The 18,813-nt window shown below is 37.2% G+C and overlaps 1 protein-coding gene across 2 annotated transcripts in view; it reads left to right on the forward strand.

The window, feature by feature from the left end:
* The window catches only part of Col25a1 (collagen type XXV alpha 1 chain), a 434,308-nt gene that overhangs the window by 336,331 nt on the left and 79,164 nt on the right, over positions 1-18,813 (forward strand). For both annotated transcript variants that reach the window (XM_047566623.1, XM_047566624.1), the window contains exons 10-11: positions 5,380-5,406; positions 7,388-7,432. In XM_047566623.1, the coding sequence (XP_047422579.1) occupies positions 5,380-5,406; positions 7,388-7,432 (72 nt within the window). The remainder of the gene's footprint in view (positions 1-5,379; positions 5,407-7,387; positions 7,433-18,813) is intronic.

The raw sequence follows: 18,813 nt of genomic DNA on the forward strand, positions 1-18,813 counted from the left end.
TTATGTTCCCTGTGTTTTTTATTACAGAAGCTGGTTGTATATTCTTGTATCCAGCAATGACCAGCAGCTTTCAGAGCTTCAAATTTTACTGTTAGCCATCAGGGACAGAACAGGAACTGTGTCCGCCCCCTACATCATTTCCTAATAGCAGGCAACCAGAACTTGCCTTAAAACATCTCCCAAGAGGCATCCTAAAGCACATCATTTAAAAACTTTGCATCCTGTTTAAGTAATTAATACCTCAATCAAATCTATGCTAACATCACTAGTGTCAGAAAAATTCATTAACTTTTTTTCCATTCCATGATCTATCAAGCAAAAAGTTTTTTAAAAAATACATATGAACTGAAAAGTACAGCCAATGCACAGTGGTTGTAGAATCATCCTTTTCTTAACTACCTGCTTTGAAGATTAACTTGGATTGATAATTCCATCTACCGTTTGCCTAACGACTCTCTGAGGCTCATTAGAGACCATAGACTGACATACATAACACTCTGAGTGTTTATGACACCATGCAATGAGAATGATCTTTGCTTTACTGTTTGGCTATAGAAGCCACGAATTAAGTTCTTCCACCCACTCTTGCACTTAGAAGTAATCTGGAGGCTATTGTAGTAAACCAGTAGCACTAGAATGATTCAGGTAAACAGAAGGGTAAGAAGGTTTGCCATTCATATCTTGAGACACTTTTGTCTTTATAAGAAAAAATCTTGATGGACCTTATGTGTTCCTTTATTCCTATAATTTTTATCATACTCCAAGTAAATCCCATTGTGCTCATAAGCCCCTACAAGGCCCTGCAAATACAATTTCCCTTCCCTCTCCATAGGGAATTCACCTGTAACCTCCTGGGTATTCTTCGAACACATTTCTCATGTGCCCAACTTTTGGCCCTTGTGTTCGCTGTTCCCTTGCCTGGAGCATCTTTCCCCCTTCTATATCCATGTGGTCTGCCCAATCTCTCTCAGAGCTCTGTTCAGGAGTCACTTTGTCACTGCAGCCTTCACCAACCTTTCATTTAAAATACTTCCATATTTACTCCCCATTCCCTTCCCTGTCTTTGCTTTAGCACTTAACCACCTGATTCAACTTCATATTATTTGTTTTCATTTTTTATTTGTCCTTCTCCCTTCAGTAGAATATCAAGTCCACAAAGGCATGAGTTTTGTCTTATTTAGTTGTCTACTGGCTTCCCAGTGCCTAAAGCATTGCCTGGCAGTCAGTAGGTACTCACAAACTATTAAGTAAATGAGTAACTGAATGAACACAATAGGATTCACTGAGCAATTAATATATGTCATTTCCTATGCATGATAAATGATGCTTAAAGTAAAGAGAGAAGTAACCTAACAATTACAATAATGTTGGCAAGCTCTATGAAAAGGACCTAACATTTGTTTGAGAGCAAAAGAAGGGAACCTAATCCCACAGGCAAGGACACCAAGCTCTGATTTATGGAATGGATGCAGAAGAAAGGATCAGAAAGAAGCCCCTTATTGCAACAGGCAGTCAGAGGTGTTGGAAGCATGGCTTATGGGATGAACTACAATTATTACCAAAGCTTGGACTCTGAGAGGCCATCAGAGGATGTTGAAGCAGAAGTATGAACCCATTAGCATTCTAGAAAGCATAATCAGCAGTGTGTAGAAAGACTGAAGGACACTAAAAACAGAGTGACCATGAGATGGCTGTCACATTAGCTAGGTGCAAGAGAGATGAGGGCTAGAACAAGGGCATAGCAATGCAGCTGGAGAAGAGGACTGGACCAGAGAGATATTCTTATGTATCTGAGGGGCTCAGAGCAGGAGTAAAGAATTGCTCTCAGGCCTGAGTTAACTGGTTTTTGGAAAGATGATCACCAACATGGGGACTATCATATTTCCTTAACTTACTTGCTCACCATATGCTGAAAATTGTACATAATATTCAGAACTGGAATCTAGCAGGGACAGGGGAAACAACAAGGAAAATCAAGTGCACTGTATAATTCCTTACTAGTTCACAAGTTTCTGTCTGAACTTTCACCTGTTTCTCTGTGGTCTTTTCTGGCTTGTGAAAACTGGTATAAAAGTCTACATGACATTGGTAATTCACACTTAGAATTTTTCAGTGACTCATTTGATTTTTATCTTTTGAATAGAGTTATGTCCACTATACATAATTTTTCAATGCAAAGTTCATACATTTTACATCAACCAGAAACTATATTGAGATGAGTATGTTTTAAGATTCAAATTATAGTGGAAATTTCTTAGAGTTAAAGAAATATAGCTTAATATGTTGAGTTCCATGTGTGCACAATTTATAATCTTGAATCATAGAAACTATCTTGAAAAATTAAAACTTTGAGTATTTCCATCTTAATTGGTTATATGCAAAGTACATGTAAATTATAAATTTGCCTGTCAAGAAAATGTCTAAGAATGGAGAACTTCATTGATTAATAAAAGTGGACCAAAAAGATTATAGCTCTGTTTTGGAAAACTACTTGATCCCAAACTTATTGAATTATGGAGAAAATAATGGACTTATTTTAGAAATTTTAAGCCACTAGAATAATAAGAAGCATTAGTTTCATTAGTAAACAATGAATTGATGACATTCTTCATCCAGTTATTGTACCAGGCTAAAAGTATAAGTTCAAGAAAGATAAGATCAATTAATGAATGACTCTATAGTATTTGTCCATTGCTTTACAAGCTATGTATTTGTACCAGAAGCCACAAGACAAATCAAATGTAGACATCTTGCCCAACTGGTGGCAACATACTCTAATTTTAAAATCAGTTTTTGAGCAGGGAAACTTTAACTTATAAGCTTAAATTTAATTATCACAACATCACAGATACATTGTAGTAGAATTCATCCAAGGATACTTAAAACACAGGTACATAAGTAAAATCTTGCTCGTTAAAATAACTGGGGTATGTACGTGTGTGTGTGTGTGTGTGTGTGTGTATCTTTGCCTTACATCCGACACCCAGTTTGCTTCTGGAAATGGATGACATTCTCCTTGGTTTAATAGCATTTTTTCTGCTATTGAGCTCAAAGAAGTATATACACAGTTTTGGTAACAGAATGTATTCTTGGCAGCAGAATTGTGACTATAAGACATATATTCACAATTCAAAATTTATGTTAAATATTAAAAATTGCTTTTATTTTTTCTAGTTTACCAAAAATAACACTAGTTTCCTAAAAGTGAAGGGAATGAGTATGTTTTCTTTACAATTATCCATATACCTTCTTGAGCTTTATTTACCACCATTAAAAGTATTTCTTAATCCAAAAAATATATCTACAACTAATGTAATTTTATGAATTTAAGAGCTATGATCAGTTTTTATAAATAAATCTCTGATTTGATGTGATCATTCACCAGAAACCAAAATAGAAAATACCAGATATGTTAGCCTCTAGTTAAAATATTTGATGTAAAATTTGCTCTTATTTTCATTTTAAATAGTCCATTCCAGGGTTATATATCCATGTAATGAAATATCCAGTTTTAGGGAATAATATTTTTTCAAGTGGCAAAGTTAGGTTTACAATGGGAAAGAAACCTTTGTGAATTGAACATACACATTCTCAGTCTAAACATTGCATTAATGTGCTCCTTGTTATATGATTTCCTTTCTAACATCAACATTTTGAGAAGTGAAATGCTCTAGAGACACTTGAGAAAATGGAATCCTAGACAATGATAAGACCCATGTCTTGTCTTCATTCTCAGATCTCCTATCACCACAGCTTCCAAACTCTGCCTTTTACTCAGCATTAACATTTACTTCCCAAACAATTTACCCAAGTGAGGAAATGATTAAACATGTTTATGTGCTAAGGGGAAGGAACTGGTGGAGAAGGGGAGGCTCTGATACGGATGCAGGGATAATTGATTGAAAAAGATCCCTGAGGACAGAGGCCAAGGATGGATTCCAGAGCCTACCACATGAATTGGCTTTGCATAGGGGGAGGGAATCTTCTTTCTCTGATACCGGAGAAGGGTCCACACAGACTGGGGTTGATGAGAGACATGATGTCAAGGGAATTTACACCTGAAGTCTCTATTTTCTCTGTAAATCTAAAACAGAGAATTTTAAATAAAAGAAGTAAGATGGGCGGAGAGAGTGACCACAGATATGTAGATAGCAAGCTCATTAAAACTTTAGTTGGTTGAGGATATCAAATATGAATAGGTAAAGATGGTATTGCAGTGTACTTTCAATAACCTAAAGCTGATTATAGGAGGAAATTATCATTCTTGTAGGATTTCAGAAGATCTATGAGAAACAGATTCACCCAATGTTCCTGAACATTGTGTATTTTTAATTTAAAAAAACGATGCTTGACCAGTTCTTCCTCTAATGACCACCTTAGTGTTTTTCCTAATGTTACTGAGTATGAATATAAGATGCTGATTAACTGAAATGTAATTGAAAATAAGCTAGCCATTCAAGTGTATTGAGCAAAAGAGCTTTTACATGAAATGATAATGTTTATAACTTCACCAAACCACACAAAAATTAAATATATTTTTGAAAGAACTAGAAGTACTTAATATTTTTTATTTTAAAATAGACATAAAAAGTCAAAAATGTAGCTAGATCTCTTTGTGTTCTTTTCCACTCTCCCAAAGCCATGCCCTGCTCTAAATAAAGCCAACAGAATCCCAACACTGACTTTGTGGTTTAAAAACTGTTAAATCTCAAAACTGTCACATTTACATTTTCTGTGTAAATATTCTCATTCATCTCACTAAACACTGTATCCTCCCACCCCCATAATAGTCTAAGCAACAGCTGGCAGCATCTTTTGTTCCCTTTTCAGGTACAGACTGGGTGCCACAGTTGACCTTGGCCTCCCCTAGTTTGTAAACAAGTTTTCCTACAGGTCAATTGACCACATTTCCTCTGAGGAAGAAGAGAACAAAGCATGTTTCTTTGTAAGCTATTTAATTATTTCCTTTGCAAATCTGCTTACTGAAATTTCGCAGATGCAGAATTCATATAATGTCCATTTGTTGGGGAACTGCATTGCATTTTAACTACTTCTAGTACAAATACCTCCTGCCCTCTAAATGAGATTGATATGATAGATCTGCAAGTGTTTGAAGAAACAGAGACACTGGAACAACGAATGTTCTTTTTATTTCTAGAAGAACAATCAGGACCCTATTGCATGTGCTGAGTGTTCTTCAAAAAAGAATAAAATGAGAAATAAAAACACCCATTCTGTACTTTCAACTGAAAATTTTCCTTGAGCATCAATGTGTTTCAGTATAGAAATGAGGACCTTACAGAATAGGACAGAGTTAATTAGTCATGTAAGCTTGAATGGCCACAGTGTTATGTTAATTGAATTGTATTTCTTTTTCAGGGTCCTCTGGGGCCTCCAGGACAAAAGGTAGAGTATACAACAATGCTGTGAAAGTGGTTATACTCCTATTGCCTGATGGCCAGCAAGAGAGGTGAATGGAATTAGCTACTGTAAGCCATGCGGAAACAGTCTGGTTTGTTCATTCTGCTTTCTAAAAATATATTTTTACAAAGTAGCATTAGATTTCTAATCAACTCCATTGTAGAAAATTCTGAAAATCCAGAGCAGACTCTTTTTAAGCTTCTGCTGAACATGTATGCATTGAATTTTTAATTCAAATACTGGCAAAACAATGTGACAAAACTTCAAATGCAAAAGATCATATGACATTGCAAATCGAATGCATGGCTTTGCTCAAGTATGAAATAGCCAAAGGGCCACAGAACTGCCCAGGGTGAAGGATGTGTTTGTTGCTGGGTTCACTGCATTGTAGGGGTCCATTAAGTGTCCTCCTTTGCCAAGGTAACCTGAAAAGTGACTTCCTAATTGTCATTTCATTGTTATCCACAGTCATTCAAATTGACCATTAAGTTCTCTTGGGAGAATCTAGGATTTCTAAAATTACACCTACCACAGTGGTAAATATGTCAGTAGCAGGAAGAAGGCTCTTTGCAAACAAAATAGAAGGAAGTCCCCATTCCCCACTAACCTCCCTCCCCTGCAGGGGAAAGAGGGGATAGTTAACCTGCAGAAAACTAAAGAAAACAATTTTATTATAACAGGTGGAAAAGTGATTATTCTTTATCTTTGGAATCCATCAAAGATAGAGGCTTTTTATCCCCCAAGCACTGGGCATGTGGCATCTGTTGAAACATAATCCTACAAACCAAGTAAAAGCCAATGAGTTGTGAGACAACTTGTGCATAGGAACACTGTGTCCCTCTCAATAATGTCTCTATTAAGCATGGTGTGAAATTGTAAAGCTACCCTAATCCACATTCGACCAGGATAAAATTACTGCTTCAGCCTTCGGGAAGTCCTTTAATGACCCACCCCATATAATCACTGAATGAAGGAAGAAATTTACCATCTTAATTTGTTTTGCATATAATGACTTTTATTTGGTAGACTGTGTTTTAGAACAGGTTTTGGTTGATTGTTACTATTAGGAAAAAAAACTTCCCATTATTATTAAAGAAATTTAATATACATCTACTAAGAAGTAAATCTGTTTTCTAGTTCTAGACAAAGAATAAGCACATTGTATTTTAAAATGGTTTCTCCAGAGCTTAAAAGGGAGGTGTAAGGAAGGGAAATGACATCACTGTTTGCTCATGCTTCTGTGTCCACTTAAATGACTTAGATTTTCTCAAGTAAAATTAGCTTTCCTACTCTCAGTGCACCCCATCTACACCCATCCACCCACACTCACCCCAGTATGTGTGTGTGTCCTTGTGTGTGCTCTCACCTTAAAATGTTTTGTGTGGAAGTTATTTTTTTTCACACTCGTGACACTTTTTTAGTCTACTCCGAAGACATTCAAATTTGGGTGACTTAAACACACTACCTGAGAGTCTAGGGGGAAAATACTCCAATATAAAAATCCTGATTACAACATGTGTCCCTTATTTAGTTGTAGAATAAGCAGTTGTTATTTTAATACCTTTTTATGTTATTTACATTCATGAAATTCAAGAGTTACTGCTACTGCAAGGCTTTTTCCAGATGGAACAAAGGCTATTTCTTTCTTAACAACAGAATTTAGAGTCATATAACTTTCTGATAAATATTGAGTCTCAATTCATGATATGAAATTCTTGAAAATCATATTAGGGTTAAGTGGATATTCGGAAACAAGGTTAAATTTTAACTCTAGTTTCTGAGAAAGCTTGAAGAATCTGCCTATGTTATTATATATTTGAAGACAGTGGATAAGATCTGAGAAACAATCTTTTAATTTTTTGTACATAAGTTCTGTGATGTTTTACTAAGTAAAGTTATGATTGCCATAACTAACACAATATAAATTTAGAATTGAGATACTTAATTTAATCATGTATCTCCTTAGGGTTCCATTGGAGCACCTGGAATCCCAGGGATGAATGGACAAAAGGTGAGTTCTTTCGAATATTGAATTTCATTTCTAATTTGGAGAGCATTCAAGTCACAAAATTATCCTAGTGAGTGATGTTAATAATAAGTTTATATGCTTATAAAAGTATTACATATACTTCTGAAGTACAGGAAAAGTATGGTACAAATGATCAAATCTGTGAATTTTTTTAAAATGCACTAGTCAGAAACTGAAAAATTTCCAAGGTAAGTATTTGGATGTCATTTTGATCAGTTATATATGTATGATACAGCTGTATCTTTCTTATAAATATAAATGTTGTAGGGAAATGCCAAATTTAACCTTCATCCTGAAGAACAAAATGTACCCTCGTTTATTCTAGTCATGGTTAAACTAGGTATTGTTTCTGGGTTAACGAAACTTATTCTTACAGAGGGAACTTATAAATATCTTCTGAATTCAAAAGGAAGCTTTTGGGCTGGGGAGATATCTCAGCTGGTAGAGTGCTTGCCTCACAAGCGCAAGGCCTTGAGTTCGATTCCCAGTACCGAAAAAGAAAAAAAAAAAAAAAAAAAGAGGAAGCTTTTTCCACTGTTGAACAAAATTAGGGTTAAATACACTTGCCATACTCATATTAACACTTTTGCTGTACTGTTAATAACGAGGGGAAAAAATAAAAACAGAAACCCACAACTCCACATACACATATTTCCGTGCCTCAGCATATTTATTCCTTCCCCACATTTACTGGTGGGACAAATCATCCAGCATCATCCCATGGATAAGTCTGATACTCTGTGCTCCCCAGCAGTCCTGACTGGCTCTGCAATCTGGAACCTCTACAGAGACCAGGAAAGCCATGGTGAGAGCTGACAAAGCCCATGGCCAGGCAGTCCACCAGGACTCCGGATGCTGAGCTAGGGACTTTCCTGCCTCCCTCAGAGATCTGAGCCTGGCCTTTAGAAATCCTGTGACTCATCTACTTTTCTTCCCAGAATATTTTAAATCCATGTGCTCTGAAATTTTAAGGAGCCCAACCTTTGCAGAGAGAATAAGACTCCCCACAAGCCTTTCCATCTTCTCTCCATCTTGTCTTCTCTATCAGAACCTGTAAAGTGGCTAAAAGCATGAGTCTGCCACTTGGAGGCTAGGTGAATTTGATCAAGTCCTTAAAGTCTCTGGCCTCAGTTTCTCCTCTGTTATGGTAAGACAGTAGCAGTTCCTGCCCAGTAAGGTCAATGTGAGGAACAGACGTGAAGCCCTTACATTAGTGTTTGCTATTACTAATAAAATTTCCCTTCATTTCATTTTAGTGAAATCCTGGAAATTTGATTAATCTATGTTTCAAAAGAAACTCTCTTTTGGAATTACTCACTTCCCAAGTGAAATTAATGTTCCTGACCAAGGGTTATGGCACCCTTAGGCCATAAACCAAGCACTGCAACACTCATCCACAGCTAACTATCCATGCCGGAGCTCCATTTTCCACTTCGTAAAATGCATGTCCCTTTGCTTCACAAATCCTGGTAAGGACAGAAGATTAACTTTCTGTTTAGAGCATTGCAGATCATGGAGGGAAACATAAGCAGAATTTGTAAGTATGTTCATTTTAGGGTAGATTTGAAAATTACATAACTCAAAATGTGAAAACATTGGTGAAACCCAAAACTTGTGTGCCTAAGGTTAATGTTTTTGCTTTGTCTTCTTTGTTTCTTTTCTTTTTCCAACAATCATGAAAATTTATAGAAACCTTTAACCTGAAACAAAACAACTTTAAAGCTGTCACATATACTCTTTTGAAGACTGCATATTCTTTATTTTTGCAAGGAAATATGCAATTTCCTTAGCAAGAGAAAGGAATGTGACATTTTCTTGTCCTAGTCACCAAGTTTAAATTATATTTCAAGGAACTAGACAGTTAATATTTGCAGTTTTATGTTTTGTTATACATCTTTGTGGCATTTTCAATGTGTTTTCTCTATAACCTAGAGAAACCAAATGATTTCACACTTTTATGAAGGTATCAGCAAAATATAGTTTGAGTTTATTTTTAATGCTCCATCAACCTAGACTTACTTAAAACTTTGAATATGGAACTTCTGGTAATCCTAGTTATTTCTGAACATTGGAATAGCTGGTATGTTGTCTTTAGGAAAATAAGGCCCCAAACATGAGTCTCCTTCACTGAGATGGCCCATCATTTAGACAGTAAAGACAAGATTGGCAGTACTGTGATAATTCTATAGCTGGGACTCATGGGCTACATCTTGAACTTCTAGAAATGCTTTTCTAAAAGAGAGCTTATAATGGCATAATAATTTTTAAAAAGCACTCAGTGTCCTTAAACTGTCTTGAGAAAACATTTATTCCCCATTATAGATACACTTTTTCTGAAGAAGTACTTTGATGTCCAGAAAATCATTTCCACATAATGGTTAAAAGAGGAGATCATTTTTTAAGCCATTAGAAATAAGGCAAATAACAACCAGGAAATAAAAAGTGTTTTCTCTTTTGTTTTCTACAAGATATTTATTTATCAATCATATTGACAAAATTGGTCATTAACCTTGACCACTAATTTGATGGTAATTTTTTTTTACATTTATTTTCCTCTTTAGTCACCTTGTTTACTAATCTGAATATTGATATTTTGTAATGGTCTTCTAATTCTTTAGATTGTGCTGGGGAAAAAAAGACATAAGCAGTAACCCATCACTAAACTCTAATCAAGTTCCTTCTAGCATCACAACCCACACGTGTGAAAAGCAGGAGACTGTGAGGTTCAGAGGGAAGAATGTGGTCTCCCCACAAAGAGAGGGTGCTTCAAGTCCTTGCCTGGGCAAGTTATAGAACCTGTTTTATACTCCAGTATAAAATGTAGAGACCTTGTGTTAACTTGACAAGGTGTGTAAAGTGAACCGGATATAAGAGGTGCTCAATACATTTTGAAAAGCTTCAATAGTAGAATCATCATGCTCTAAGAGTCTCAGCAACTCTTGAGGATCATAAGGAAGATCACAAATTCCAGGACAGTGTGAGCAACTTAATAAGACCCTGTCTCAAAATAAAATTTTAGAAAGTGAGTGGGGATGTAGCTCAGTGGTAGAGTGTCCTTGGGTTTAGTCCCGAGTACAATGGTCATGAGGGGGTGGGGTGCGGGGGGCGGGGGGAGATGGTTGCTGCTTGTTCTATGGCTAGTTGTATTGGACACAAAAATAATTTTTGGCTGAGGGTGTAGTTCAGTGGTATAGAATTTTCCTAAGCATGCAGAAGGCCTTGGGATCAATCCCCAGTACAGGGATGGGAGGGAAGTTTAAGCTGGGTATGGTGGCACCTGCCTGTAATCCTAAAGACTTAGGAGGCTGAGGCAGGAAGATCACAAATTCCAGGCTAGCCTTAGCAACTTAAGTTCTAAGGAACTTAGACCATGTCTCAAAATAAAAAATAAAAAGGACTAGAAAAGTAGCCCAGTGGTAAAGCTACATCCCAAGCCCTTTTTATTATTTTTGTAATTCTCACGGTTAAAGGTATCATTTTGTTTGTTTTCACAATTCATCCCCCTTACACAAGCACACATACACACAAATGCACACATGGCAAGATTTATATCAGAATACTTTAAACCCTTCAGATAACACTGGATAAGTGGTGGACTATTTCAAATGATTTTATGGCATTTACAGGTAATGGATAGAATTGGAGAATATCATGCTAAGTGAAATAAGCCAATCCCCCAAAACCAAAGGCTGAATGCTTTCCCTGATAAGTGGATGATGATACATAATGGGGGTGGGAGGTAAGAGAAGAATGGAGGAACTTTAGATTATATAAAGGGAAATGAGAGGGGGTGGGGAGTGGGGATATGAAAGATGGAGGAATGAGACAGACATCATTACCCTATGTACATGTATGATTACACGAATGGTGTGAATCTACATCATGTACAACCGTAGAAATGGAAAGTTGTACCCCATTTGTGTACAAGTGAATCAAAATGCACTCTGTAAAACTAAAAATAAAAAATAAATAAATAAAATGACTTTATGATAGAACCATTTTTAAACTGAAGATTCCTTTGGCAGAATTTACAGAATTTTCTACAATTTTTTGGGTATATTTATATATCAGTTCTTTAATTGGGTTATTTACAACCTTGAAGTTTTCTATTCTTTCCTCATTTTCTTCTTATGTCGTCATTATGACAGTTTATTTCAGCACTGTGCACATGCCATGCAAAGTGAGCGCTAGCGACAGATAAACAATGTGTACCAAGTCCAGCTTATGCTCCTCTGATTTCACACCCTCTTCTCCTTTTAAAGAGAGAAAAAAAAATGAAAATAATGTCAAAGATCTTCCGGATTAAAAAAATATATATTTTGCTTATGCAGACTAGAATTTTTTGAGGTCATAAGGGATTCTTTCCAAAGCAAAATGATAAGTCTCATATGATCCTGTTTCAGAATTTATTGTTATTTTTAAAACTTCAAAATATATATAAATTAAAAATTGATATAAGTGTCTCACCAGTGAATTTATCCCAGCTAGCTATGTGATTTTTAAGTAACATTAAATTTTAATTAGTTTATAGTTGTGGTATTTGGAATTCCTTTCATCTCTTACACATGAGTCTCCCCGCTCTTCCCTGACATTAATCTTCACGGGATACATCTAATGGCATTTTTATTGTAAGAATATTTAGAGAGTCGATAAATTGAGCCTCTCAGACTTCTAAAGGTCAAGCTCCACTGTGAGCTGTACGGTGAACCCCATATTTTTTATTCCTGATTCATTTGCCGTAACCACTAAACATAATAGTTTTTTTTTTTTTTTTTCTTTGCTACCTTGACTCCATCATCTTAAGAGCCTGAATTAAATTCCTGGAGGATTTCAATGTGTTGTAGGTCTGTTTGCCATCTGGCTAGTTAACCTAAAATTTTCCTGTAGCACAATTTACACAGAGATCTATTACCCCATATATTTCTGACTTTCTGATGTTATACATTAAGAGAAGATATTTAGAGTAAAAGAACTGACTGATTTCTGATTCCAGATGAGTTAATGGTTCAGGGAAAGAATCTTACAATAATTCAGTTCTTCTGTGGGTTATAGGTGGGAATTGGATTATGTTTATTAAATTTCCTGCCTTCTAAAATCAGCAATTATGTAGATTAGGGTTCTGAGAATACAGGACTGCTCTTCTGCTAGTACCTAAAGTAACAGGACACATCCTTTTTTCTTAACACCATCATTTTTCCTTTTACAGAGCATTTCATAAAATCAAATCACTTCATCCCTGAGTATGAGCTGGGTGTTCTCAGACTTGCTCTACTCTCCAAGTGATTTTGCACTCCATTTCACTTGTTTCAATGGAACAAAAGATAGTTCTGTTCTTTAAGTAATAAATTTTAAGTTCCTTTAGAAGGGAATAAAAAGTTAATTGAAAGAAGCTTTTTAATGCTGGCTTGAAATAAATCAATTATGGTAATATTTTCCTTCAAACCATTTCCCCCTCAGTTCACTTCTGCATATTCCAATGAAACTAAATACTAGTTATCATTCTAGTAAATGAAAATATTGAGAGGGAATAAAGATCAGAAGAATTGGGGTTGGGGAAAGGAATATAAGAAGTGAAGTTCCTCACAGGCATTGCAGGACAAAGAAGCCACCAAAAGGAAGTATTTGAATGAATCACATCATGAAGTCAATTTATTTGCCATTTTAATTTAAAAGATACTACATTTTTATAGAAAAGAGTACAGAAATACTCATTGGATCTGAGTAAATTGCATACATAATTTGGAAAGCTTTTTCCCCCTAGATTTCCCTTATGTGTATCCATTGGTTCACAAATTGATTTCTTCAGAAATTGATTCAACAATGATTTATTCAACCTTTACAGAGTGCCAGGCACCAACTGAGTACTGAAGTTAAAGCTGTGTCCACTGTCATGGAATTTCCAGCTGACTTTGAGATTTAAAGTCTGTCAAGTCTTAGCAAGGGAAAGAAAAACTGGTACTATGTTGTAGTACTCTGAAATTAAATTATAGATAACCTTGGTCTTAGAATTCTGTTCTAAAACACTATCATACTGATCACTGCCGGGTTTTAAAATTCATCCTGGAAAACCTTTTCTCCAAATTTTGCACCACTAAAATGTTAAATAATATAAGCCACAAAACCAGTTTTTGTATCTTTAGATCTAATCTCTAATATTGATTAAGATTTTGGAATTTTTATTAAAAATAAAACTGTATTGAGATAGTTTATTGTGATAATTATAACAGATTAACATCTGCCAGGTTTCATTTATTTGACCCCGTGTCACATTGCTAAGGGGCCAACTATTATGTAACTGTAAAACAGCATTGTTGCTGAGCACAGTGATGCTCACCTATAATCCCAGCAACTCGGGAGGCCGAGGCAGGAGGTTCACAAATTTGAGACCAGCCTTGGCAAATTAGCGAGACCTTGTCTCAAAATAAAAACATATAAAGGACTAGACATGTAGCTCCATGGTAAAACTACCCTGGGTTCAATCCCCAGTACCCAGAACAAAACAAACAAAACACAGCATTGGTGAGGTTAATTTGTGACGCTGTCCAGCGGAGTCAATCTGGCACGGGAGACAAACGAATAGCAAGGCTCTTGAATTCTGAACGGTTTATTGTAGATTCAGGAAACCCAGGAACCGGAACCTCGAACTTGGAACCTGGCGCTGGAGGAGAGCCGGCTTATGTCCTCTCCAGGAGGTGAAGGGTAGGGCTGATGCCAATTATGTGAAGATTAGGCGAGGAGCTAGCTGCCCAATCATGGTAAAGGTCAAAACGAGCAGACACGATCAGGAGCACTGGAGAACACATGTGCATGCATTGTGTGCATGGACTTAATTGAATACGGCCAATGACAAATCACCTGAGTGTGCTTATGTTAATTAACCTCCTCACTGCTGATGTGACCAAAACAACTTCTGGCTGGCTGCCAGGCGCCATCTTGGTGTAGTCCGCATGGTATAGCCCCCAACAAATTTGTAAGGAATAAAATTTGTTTCAGAATTCTCTTCTGTTTTCTTTGCCCAATGCAGAAAACAGACGTTGAATAAAATAATTACTAGCCAAGCATGGTGGCACACACCTGTAATCCCAGGGAATTGGGGAGCCTAAGGCAGGGGGATCACAAGTTCAACGCCAGCCTCAGCAACTTAGGAAGACCTTGTCTGAAAATAAAAAATAAAAATGGGGATATGACTGTGTTTAAGCACCCCTGGATTCAATCCCTGGTACCCAAAAATAAATAATTACTAAAATTCATTCAATACTTCTTAGCTGCCAGGCACTATTTCAAGGGTTCTGTGCATACTAACTCAGTAGCTCACAGCAATCCTATGGAGCAAATACTGTGATTATCTCCATTTTGTTAATGAGAAAATAGAGATACAAAAAAGCAAATATTTTATGTCAAGGATCACCCAGGTGTTAATGGTAGAATAGCCTTCAAAATCAGCCATTCTACTTCTGCTACATAATAGTAGTTAAGAATGTGGATTTTTAAATTCACATTGATTGGTACAACTATCATGTTTTCTTATTTTATATTAACTATTATGTTACATTATTGATATAACATGTTATTTTACATTTTTAGACATGTGTAATTCTTAAATATTGGTAGATTTTTAAAAAGCATGATGAAGGTCTGGATTACTAAATTATTGTGAATGTAAAAATCCCAGCATGCATGCATGCTCAATGCTGATTAGTATCCCTACTCCAAATTTGTATAACCTTGGACTAAGTGCCTTCTCTGAACCTTAGTTTCCTCGTTTGTCAAATAGAGATTATAATATTTACCTCAGAGTTTAACCAGAAAAAATAATAGAAGTAAATGTAATTGCAAATGTAATAAATGTAATTCTCTATTAGAAGATGAGAACTTTCCTTTCTGCATTGGAGACCTTAATACCTCCATGACACAACCCTCCTGGTGTGCAAGTATTAGTGAAGTATTATCTCATTCTGCTCTCCACTGACCTTTAGAATTTTTCCAGGTGAACAAAGCCATTTAAAACTTCCATTATTAATTAAGCACATTCTCTTTGCAAAAGAAAAAATACGCATCATTCAAACTATACATAGTGGGAATGGGGTAGGACGATAGGGAGTTCATCAGTGGGATCCATGTGCACCACTACCTGACCATCAAATGTCACAAGTGTACTCAAAACAGTTCCTCTCATTTATGTAAATTTTACCCAAATTAACTCAATTTGTCTATTTCCGAGGCCTCCCACCAATTTCTTAGCTATCTCCCTGCATTTCAGTTCCATTCTTCAAATTGTATTGTATACTTGTCTATCTACATTAGCAATATAGAAAGTTAAAATTAAGTGTAAGCCAGATTTCTTTGTTAAATAGTTCATATTGTTGTAATATTATTGATACAACTATGATATTTTTTGATTTTACATTTTTAGACATTTGTAATTCTACATTGGTAGTTTTTTAAAGAGCATAATGAAGATTTGGTTACTCATTTGAATTTAGTTGTCACTCTAATCAATTTAAGACCCATTTCAACAAATTATCTGAAATAGCATGTTTGTATTAAGTTTCTGGCTCATGTACCTGTCTACTTTTGTACTCATTAATATCATATTACCAACGTGGACAGAGATTCTAATTTGGGAAAGGGAGTTTGCTGATTAGATAAACAAGACCAAACTCCCCTACAGGGATGGCTGTTCTCTGATGCATATCCAACTCTAAACTGTCCAGGCTAAAGATTTTCTGTTTTTCCTTTCACAATGTTACAAAGCCTCCTTCACCTCCAGGAAAGGAAGAAGAAAGAGATTCAGGCGTTGGGTGTGCAAGTTGGAGCTAAAAACTGTAGGACTGCTCCTCATAGAAGTTGAACTGCCAGGATGGACTGGGAGGGAGGTAGCGGGAGAGAGGACAAGCCAGTGAAATGACTGTGTGCTCTGCGATGTGATGGCTTCCCAAGAACACCTCATAGTCTTGAACTCACAAGAGGCTTGGGCAGAGTGAGCTCTTTGAGGCAATGAGTAAAGAATTGACTGACCAGCCTGGTGTGGTGGCACATGCTTATAATCCCAGCGGCTCTGGAGACTGAGACAGGAGGATGGAGAGTTCAAAGCCAGCCTCAGCAATGGTGAGGCACTAAGCGACTCAGTGAGACCCTGTCTTTAAATAAAATGCAAAAAAATAGGGCTGGGGATGTGGCTCAGTGGTTGAGTACCCCTGACTTCAACTACCCTCCCTGCCCCCCAAAAAGAAATGACTGACCCAACTGAGTTGATCTGGGGCAAACCAGAGTGGACACAGTTCATGCAGAGACAAGAAATTGAGCAGTGGGGCCTGAAGAACAGATTGTGGGCATCCAGGGCCTGTGAAATTGGCTCCAATGCCAAATTTATTCAGATTTCTGAAGAATAAGGGAAATACCAGGTAACATCTTTAGTCCAACAATAACAGATAATATTAATTATTATTATATATCTTTCTCCATTAGGGCTAAGGGAAAACAAACATTGAATCAAGTCCTGCATACTTTACAGAAAACAAATTGAGCCCCATGGAAGTGCAAACCATTTGCCCTGTACCATGGGAAGTAAAAATTGTGGGGTGCTTCCTAGAGCTATTTTGCTATTTGATACTGAAATTAAACAGAAAAGAAACATGATAAAATTGAATGAGTGTGTTTTAGACAGAAGCAGCTCAAGTAGAAGAAACACAAGACAGGGAATGATACAACCTGGGTTCTAATCTCACACCTGCCTCTTTGCAGCTTTTGTCCCTGGGAGAGTTCCTTGCCCTCTCTGAATGTGTTTTTCTAACAAAAATGGCCTGACCAGGTGTGTGGTGCACGCCTGTAATCCCAGTGGCTCAGGAGGCTGAGGCTGGAGGATCACATGTTCAAAACCATCCTCAGCAAAATTGAGGTGCTAAGCAACTCAGTGAGACTCTGTCTCTAAATAAAATACAAAATAGGGCTGGGGATGTGGCTCAGTGGTCAAGTGCCCCTGAGTTTAATCCCTGGTACCTCTCCCAACCCCCCAAAAAGTTATTGGCCTGGTTCTCTTCAACTAAACTATTTCACTGTATTCTAAATGCTTTGACTTAGGGGAAAGCAGATGTTAGAGTGAGTTCATGAGGTAAATGGTGATGCTTGGGGACTTTAGATGACATAATAAAAGCCCCAGCTACTGCTTCACCAACCTTCACCTGAGGGAAGAAAGAGATGAAATGAGGGATAAAAACCAAGTTTATGTAAGTGTTAGACCAAATTGTCAGAGTCTTTTTTTTTTTTTTTTTTTTGGCAGTGGGTTGGGGTGGGGGTTGCTGGGGACTTAACTCTACCACTGAGCTACATCCTAGCCCTCTTTGCTTTTTATTTTCAGATAGGGTCTCACTGAGTTGCATAGGTGTTGGAGTCTTCAGTACTCTAAGGTGACCACTCTTCCCCTAACAGTCTGCAGGGCTTGGGGTCTTTCTTGGCAGCTACCAAAGTTCTCATCCCTGGTACTGTCCTGTCCTTCACACACGCCCCTCCCTGCTCCCTCTGTGACCCCACTGTCATTCTTACCTTCTGTTTTTCAGTCCTCACATCACAGACTAACCTGGGCATGACTTGCAGAGGAACAGCTGTTGGTTATCATCTCTCCCACCTTTCTTGGGTCCCCTCTCTGCCCACCAAAGAGTACTTTGCTAGAGCTGAGACCAATAGCCATCTCTTGCCATGATAGTTATTTTCTGATTTCCTAGTAGGGCAGCCTGGCCATCTTGGTGTCTCAACCAGCCTCGTGTGTACTGAACTCATTCATGTCTCCTGTGTTCGTTCATTCTTCCAGCATCTGTGTACTCAGCAATAGTATTAAGTACGGTTTCTAGGCACCAAGAAAGAGTAGTGAGCAAAATCCATGTTTAAGCAGTTCATAGTCCAGTGGCGGGACAGAGTTGGGGTAGAAAGTAGAGTTGTCAGATAAATGCAGGATGCCCAAATCTAAATGTGAATATTAGATAAACAACCCAGAATTTTGAATATAACTATGGCCCTTTTGGCATGGACTTCATTAAAAAATCATTTATTGCTTATCTGAAATTCAAATTGTCAGGCGCGGGCTCTGAGGGCCCCAGAGCTGCACCGTGGCCTGATCTCTAAGATGGCGCCTGGCAGCTTGCCAGACATAGCTGCACTCGTAAACAAGTTTTAGGAAGTAACTCTGGTTGGCTGTTGTACATGAGGCAATCCTGGTATCTGCCTGGAGACTGTTCCTTGATAGGCTGACTTTCCTGGTAGTCTACTCTCTGATAGGCTGATGTTCTCAATATAAGTCTGAGACTTGTAGAATAAAGCTCTTTTGGTTCCTGTGATCAAGAAAAGCGTACACGTTGTGATTGTCCCCG

This window comes from Sciurus carolinensis, chromosome 10 (genome assembly GCF_902686445.1).
Source record: "Sciurus carolinensis chromosome 10, mSciCar1.2, whole genome shotgun sequence".
In the NCBI taxonomy this organism is placed as follows: domain Eukaryota; kingdom Metazoa; phylum Chordata; class Mammalia; order Rodentia; family Sciuridae; genus Sciurus; species Sciurus carolinensis.